Raw genomic sequence first — 8,308 nt, forward strand, 5'->3', positions numbered from 1 at the left:
GCTCTTCCATTAACTCGAATTTACTGTCTAATCAAAGTGACGTTTTTCTTTCTTTTAGATATTAAGCCTCATAATTTGTTACTAATTGCATCATTAACTATGAACTAATCATTATTCTATTAATATATTCTGATCATATTTTTATTTTATTTATTTTGATATGAATTATTACAAAATGATAATACGTTAAACCGTAAAATATTCAATGTATTGTAGATACTTTACACTCATTTTTTTTTCATTTTAGACAACCAACAATTACAAAATTAAGTTTTATACGGTATATAACTATATATACTCATGCCTTCACAGACGAAATAAAAACAATTCATAGCTACATCAATTTGCTTAAACCAAACAACTACGAACTCCAATTAATAACAATTAATCAATTTCACAACATACTATTTGATAAACAAGATCTAGTGAAATTACGAATCCAAATGGACGTACCAATGAAGATCATCTAGATCCTATGATGCATGGGAGATGAAGATCCCTTCACAAATTTCATCTCTTGAACCTCATCAACTTCTTCTACTTCATCATCCCATTGTTTTGGATCATCACAAGGACCATAAGCCCAACTACAACCTAAAAAGTAGAAAAAATTTGCCAAACTCAAAATGGCAAGAATCCAATAGTAATAATCATAGTGACCTTGGTTCAAATTGTTTGAAACCCAACTCACTCTTCCACCTTGTTTTGAGTACCCATTCACGACCCCAACAATTAGACTCCCGACCAGGTTTCCAACAGCATTCCCAAGTGCAAATAGAGCCACTCCAATGCTAGTCATACTCTTTGGAAACTGAGAGTAGTAGAACTCTATTTGCCCTATTGCATTGAAAGCCTCAGCTAAACCTATCAAGGAATACTGTGGTACTAGCCAGAATGCAGACATATTTACAACTCCATAAGGGTTCCTCGAAAGCCCTTGGGTAATAGCTGCATCACGCCTCTTTCTTTCCACAATTGCCGACACAACCATGGCTAGACATGAAAGAAAAATACCGATTCCCATTCTTTGTTTTAGGCTAAAACCTTGTGGTCTTTTTGTGAGTTTTGCAATCTGGCGTACTAGAAGTTGGTCATAAAGAGCGACCCATATGGTTAAAGTTAGTAATGCAAAAACATCGAAGGATCCTGGTGGAATTTTGAAACTCCCTATCAAATGTCGATCCATGGAGTTTGCTTGAAGCACAGGGAAAGAGTGTTGGTTTACAGTGACTGCGATCACTATGCCTGTTGACCATATCGGGAGCACCTTGATTAGTGCTTTGAATTCTTCGACTTGCTTCACTGTGCACATGCTCCATGGATCTACAGCTTCTCCTGTAGGAGTCACATCCTTCTCGGGGTTCTTCAGTATGCAGGCTTTGTTCAAGAATCTACATAAACATAAGAGAAACAAACAAGAAAGAATATATCCGATTTAGCTAGTCTTTTTTTAATAATATATATCGCATATATCACTTTGCGTTATTAACAACGATAAAACACTAGATTTTATAAATCGAGAGTATATACTACGAATCTAACCATAAATTCTTATGTATTGTTTTCGGAGTTTCCAAAGCAATTTTTAGTAAAGGATCTATGCCTAACTTGGTCATGCTTCTTGCATGTTGTCGTTACCTAACTTATGTATACCAGCTAGTTTGGTAATCAAATAGTGTAAATATTGATGACATTAGATGATGAAAAAAAATACCGTATTTTGTTCGTGGGTACGATAATCTTGGTACCCTTGTTGTGATGAAACCAATGGTTCGAACTTTTTGATGGAAAAGCAAGATCTTTATTCTTGAAAGATGCGGCAACAACTTGAAAAAAGCCAGTGAACAAGCTCTTATTTGCCTTCACTTTGATATAAAGAGGAGAACCGATGAAAAACATGGTAGTTGAGCATAACATCAACACTGCAGGAATTCCAAAACCTAAAATCCATCCTTTCTCCGTTTGAATATAAACTATAACTGTGACTGATATCATCACAGAAATCCCAACCGAAGCATAGTACCAGTTAAAAAAACGCTGTAGGATTTTTGGGTTTTCTGGATTTTCAGGCTGATCAAACTGGTCTGCACCAAAGGCTAATGAACATGGCCTAATCCCACCTGAGCCTATCGACATCACTGCAAAAGACATGAACAGGAGGGCGAGTTGGAGATGATTTGGTTTTGTACAGCTCTCAACCGTTGGATCACAACTTCGTGGTCTTGCTGCTGGAAATAACGTCGTTAACCACACCATAGTCATTCCCTAAAGAAACACATATTACATCATTGATAATTAGACATTCAATATAAGTGTGAAATTATGATGATATTAGAATGAGACTTGATCTTACAATCAAAGAAACGATTGATCCTATTCCAATCACGCGAAAACGTCCCAAATATGAATCAGATAGAAAAGCTCCCAAAGTAGGCATGAAATTTGAGATGGCTCCCCATAAGAACAAGATGCTTGCTCCAGTTGCGCTGCTTAAGTGATACTCGTTTTTCAGGTACAAGATCATATTTGCACGAAGTCCAACACTCGCAACCCTTTCAAACCCCTCATTTACTACAAACATTTAACAAGAAAATTAACTAAGCAAATTAAAGTTTTGTTATATGATCATTTAATTTGCTTTTTACCACAAGAAGCAAGTAGTTAATTCATGTACCTATGATAAACGGCATAGTTCGAAGACCTCCTTTTTGAATTGATCCTTGTTTAGAGACGCTTTCTGACTCAATCGAAGACATCTCCATGTTCTCCACCTACGAAAATCGCAGGGAAAATCTCGTAATTTTTCCACAATCAACAAAACAAGATATAAATAGTAGCTAGGATCGAGTTGAAAACTAACGAAAACAAATTAACAAAACCGCAGATATATCTCTCTCTGTTTATCAACTTGTGCTTTTTTCTGGATCATTTGTTAGGCATGGTATTGGCAGACAAATATGTTTCGTCAGGAAAAGGTCTTCTATTATCTAGCGTAAATAAACATCCTTGATGATGTTACTTTGATAGCTTAATAAACAAAACGCCATGAATTGAACAAAGCCATCGCCACTGTAGTGCCTGTAAGATTATATATTTCGTTATTTATATTCAGAAGTCTCTATATATTGATGTTACTTTGTATACAACTACAAGAGCTACTTGCCAAATGACATCAAAAAAGACGTCACACGTGTTAGGGATATACATGTACTATATGGTATATGGTAAGTAACGTCTGACAGAATATTTTGTTGCTATTTACGTTCAAATGACATCATGCATGTGTGCTTTGTTACTTGTACTTCATGCATGAACACTTTGTATATTAATTCACAAAGTTTATGTTTTGCTGATTGTACCTTGTCCATCCATACATGTACTATGCGTAAGATGCAACAAAAGAGAATATCTTTGGAGGATTCTCTTTTATGATTGTGGGATTCCTTTTTGTGGGTACGTAATACTGTTTTGAAGCAATATCTACATATATAGTCTTCTTAGTGGGTGTTAGAAATTAAATTAAAGGGTTAAAACTGTTTTTACAAAACCTTTTGTTTATAGTATTGTTAGGTTGTCAATTTTTTAATCTATTATTTTATAATTTATAATTTTGGCCTAAATCTTAAATTTTTTTACGATTTTGTTTCTAAACATTTTTTTATAAATTCATTCTAAAATTAGTTTTTCTTGACAAATTAACATTTTTAAGACTTTTATTACAACCTTTTGTACAAACTTTTTAAATATTTATTTTGCACTTTTTATGAAAAAATTTGCAATATTTTTAACTTTTTCTACAAGTTTTTTTCAACTATTTTAGAACCTTTTCAAACTTTTTTTAGAGCATTTTGAAAATTGTCTTGCAATCAAAACAAAAAATAAAACGAAACCCATAAAACTAATTTTGTTATTCAACCTATGCATTTTCTCTTTCCATATTGAGTTTGAAAATATATCGAGTAATAAAGTTGGGTCTATGGGTTCGATTTATTTCTTTTGTTGATTGTAAAACAATTCTAAAAACATTCTAAAAGGTTTCCAGATCAAAGCTTAGTAAAAGTGTTCGTTTGGATGAATCGGTTCGATCTAATCTAATCAATTGAATACAAATTAATTTTGGTTTTTAAAACATATATCCAAATAGTCCGAATAAAATTCAAATTCGATTAGATCCGATTCAGAATGGTTGGATCGATTTTTATAAGTTGGATTGAAAAAACGGGAACATTTTAAAACGATAGATAATTATATTATTATCCAATTTTATAGAAAAAGAAAAAAAATTATTTAGTTGCAATTTAAAATTTATAAATAACTACTAATAAATTATATTATAGTTTAATATTTTATAGATAAATTATTTTGAGAGAAAATACATATTAATGTTTTTTATTAGGTGAAACATTTTGAACCTATTTGAAAAAAAATAAATTATAAAACTAATAAATAATTATAGATGTATTAAAAATAAATAATAATAAATTGTTATTTATTTTTATAGAATATTCAGTTCTTATTTTATAAACCAAAATCAATTTGAAATCTAAAATAATTATTTAGTTTTGTTGAATACCAATCCGAAAATTCAAATATTCGAACCAAATAGTCTGACAAATTATCTAATTGAATAATTCGATTTTATCCAAATAGTGAATAACCCTAAAGCTTGGTGTCCATAATACTTTTCTAAAATTGCAAGTAAATGAGGATCAAAATTATACTTGGATGATTTGATGATGACCAAGATAATCTTTTTTGAATACAGATCAATATAATAATAGGTATCCCATACATAATTTATGAAAATTTGTTGTTATGGAAGAACGAAGATATAACATTCGGGTAAATGTAACATCCTAAATTTTTCAGAGTTTTAAATGCTATAATTATAAAATTAATTTGGGGATTAACCCGCATTTAATTAAAAATCGGTCCCATAAAAATATTCACAACTAAAACATTTAGTGCTACCAATAAACATCATACAAATCATAGCAATCAAATATAAATTACATCAATATCATTAACAAAGAACCTGGCAAGCTCCACTCCATCTACTATCTCTTAACTTCTAACTTCTATCAATCATCATTTCTCATGAAGTACATCTTGAGATATATGACATCAAAAAGAGATACGTAAGACAATAATGTCTCATGAGATACGTGAGTTTGTGAACCAAAAAATTTATCATATTTTTATCAAAAAGAGTTCATTATGAAAAACATATTTTCAAATAGACATTTTCCATGTTCCATTCTATAACGCCCACAAATTCATGTTAGTCAATTTAGAGATAACATGCGTTAAAAATGACTTTTTGATAGAAAATTATTTTGGATAGATAATTTTAATCAAATTTATAGTATATGTTGCAAGGATTTCATACACATAAGAATGTTGAAATCTGACTTATAACGAAGAAGTTATGACCCGTTGAAGTTTCATGAATATACCGACACAACTCTGCTTATTGTAAAAAGTAAACTTTTGATAAGTTACGTTTTAGCCTTAGTAATCTAAACAAAAGCCGTAGTAGTCGTTAAACCGAGAGCATGCATATAGAGAACGTCGAAATCTAACTTCATTTGAGGAGGTTATGATTTTTCTAAGATTCAGTGTTGTAGTGTACAATCTAAATGAGAATTGAAAATCTCGTTAATAGGAGCTCAATGATATAAAAACTGTCAGAAAACGGACGTTGGATGACAATGTTATGAATTTTTAACGGACTTTAACTATCTAAGACTGTTAAAGTATAACTTTAAAAATAAAGTAAAATTAGCCGAAAGAGTTTAAACGGAAATTATAGATCTCGTCGATAGCTACATATGGATATAAAGAACGTTAAAAACGGATATCATACGTGAAAGTTAGGGATTTTACAATATAATTAATTTTCGGGTTAACAAGAAGGCGACACATGTCGCGATCTGGCACACCCCTTCCTCCTCACAGCTTGCCACCAGAGGATGACATGTGGAAAATCATGCCCATTGTAATTCTTATGTACGCCCATTGGGACACTGTTTAACCCATTACGCCCAACGTAATGTTGCATAAGCCCAACGTACTGGCCATTGGCTAGCTTATAAATAAGGGTCGAATTTCACTATTTTCCTCACAACTTTCCATTATATTCTCTCCCACCCCCTCCACAAGGCCTCAATTCCTTTCTCTAGCACTTCCCAAGTGTTATTGGCGAAGCTCCGGAGCGCCAGAAATCCCCGAGAAAAAGAACTTTCGGTTTAGAACTTCTTCCCATGTAAAGTCCGGTTTTTCGCTAAAATACCTATAAGTTGAGTTATGCTTATCGTGCTTTCAGTATTCGTAACATCCTGTTTCCGGCCATTTCTGATTTGTGGGTCAGAAGTCGATTATGTAAGGCTTTTGGGCTTAAAGAGGCAAAGTTTAGTCATTGTGGAAGGAGGTAATGATACTTAAGAGATTTAACCCTTGAATTGTGTTTTGGGACGATGGGTAAAAGGGAAAAGTCATAGGCTAGTTTCTTGCATGAAACGTGGAATTTTGTTCGAGAAGTTTTTATTCCAAGATATTTAGAAAATAATGTGGGGATCCTCAACACCTTTCTGTGGATATAAAGGATGTCGACATCGTAGTTGAAACAAAGAAGCTATGTCCGTTTGAAGTTAGGACGATTTTAGGTTAAGCCGCATATGTTCGGCGTATAGGGAAGTACGTTGGGCATACTAGGGCATCCATGAGTACGCTGGGAGTACGCGATTAGCGCCCAAACCCTATTTTTGTGGTTTGAGCCCTACTTAAGCTCCTTAACTTCCCCAAAACCATTCCATTCTCAGCCTCCACCTCTCCAACACCCTTCCTTAAAAACCCTAACCCTAGTTGGAGCCTTTTGTGAAAAAGAAGGTGTGTTTGGGTGTAACGCCCGTAGATCAGAGCTAGTCAATTTAGAGACGATAAGCGTCAAAAAAATGAATTTTTTATGGAAGATTATTTAGAAGGATTAATATTAACTAAGTTGTAGTATATGTTACAAGGATTTTGTACATATGAAGAACGCCGAAATTCGTGTTATAACGAAGAAGTTATGACCTGTCGAAGTTTCGCGACAGAACCAACACGACACTGGATGACGTAAAAAGCAAATTTACGTCAGAGCGATATTTAGCCTTAGCGATCTAAAAGAAATTTGTAGAATATGTTAAACCGAGAGTGTGCATAAGAAGAACGCCCAAATCTGACTTCGTATGAGGAAGTTAGGATTTTTCTCAATTCCAGCTTAGCAGTATGCAACCCGAAACTCGAACTTGAGATCGAGTGATTTTTGGTCGAAGCAATCTAAACGAGAATCGAAGATCTCGTTATTATTAGTGCAATGATAAAAAGACAGACGAAAACGGACGTCGGATGAAGAAGTTATAAATTTATAACGGAGTTTTCCTGTGTCGACCTACTAAAAATAAATAATAAAAATAATTCAAAATTAGCCGACGGAGTCAAAATGAAAGTTGTAGAGCGTAGTCTCACCTACACGTGGATATAAAGAACGTCGACAACGGAGTTCGTATGAGGAAGATATAAATTTCTGATATTTTTAAATAATTAAAATATATTTATTTAATTATAAAATCGGATAATACCAAACCTGTGACTCGTCCGGCCCTATCCACCTGGTACACCCAGCGTACATGTCAACGGAGGATTACGCCCAACGTAAATTGGGGTTACGCCCAACGTAACTCGGGGTTTCAGCCCTTATAAATAGAAGTCGAGGGCTGTCGATCTTTTTGCCAAATTTCTTCCTTTCTCTCTCACTTTTGCATCGTTTTGCGTCCAAAAAATATCCCGAAGCCCCTGTATCATTGAAACGACCCAAAAATACGACCCAAAAATTTCATTTATTCACTATAACCAAAAACCATAATCTGAGTATCAAATCATAAAACCATACGATGTATCTCAAACATAGTAAAACACTGCGAGGAAAACTATATCATATCTATATCATATCAAAATCCAGAACAGAATCAACTCCTAGGATGAAAACTGAAGCTGTGGTGTGTGCGATGCCATCATCCCGTGTGGCAACCCGATATTTCAACTCCTTGTAAGGACCAAAATGGGTCAAGTATTGTAACCGCTTCTAAGTAATAAAATTTACTTTCATAATAAAACGTACAAATAGTTCTATTTAATTTCCTTCTATGATTAAATGTCTTTGAACCATGATCGTACGTGAAAAGAACGCCCAAATCCGACTTCATATAGCGAAGATGTGATTTTTCCAAGTTCGGCTTAGCAACAGACCGCTAAAAACTCGAATCGG

General features: G+C 33.6%; 1 protein-coding gene across 1 annotated transcript; it reads right to left on the reverse strand.

Moving 5' to 3' along the window:
* Positions 1-258: 258 nt before the first annotated feature.
* LOC111893382 (protein NRT1/ PTR FAMILY 1.1) lies at positions 259-3,098 on the reverse strand. The gene is made up of 5 exons (XM_023889450.3): positions 2,861-3,098; positions 2,675-2,771; positions 2,354-2,571; positions 1,715-2,265; positions 259-1,391 (listed from the first exon to the last, which is right to left on the reverse strand). The coding sequence occupies exons 2-5, from the start codon at positions 2,760-2,762 to the stop codon at positions 467-469; spliced, it is 1,782 nt and encodes a 593-aa protein (XP_023745218.1). The 5' UTR covers positions 2,763-2,771; positions 2,861-3,098; the 3' UTR covers positions 259-466.
* Between the last annotated feature and the right edge of the window lie 5,210 nt (positions 3,099-8,308).

The sequence above is a fragment of the Lactuca sativa genome, chromosome 8, assembly GCF_002870075.4.
Source record: "Lactuca sativa cultivar Salinas chromosome 8, Lsat_Salinas_v11, whole genome shotgun sequence".
NCBI lineage: Eukaryota > Viridiplantae > Streptophyta > Magnoliopsida > Asterales > Asteraceae > Lactuca > Lactuca sativa.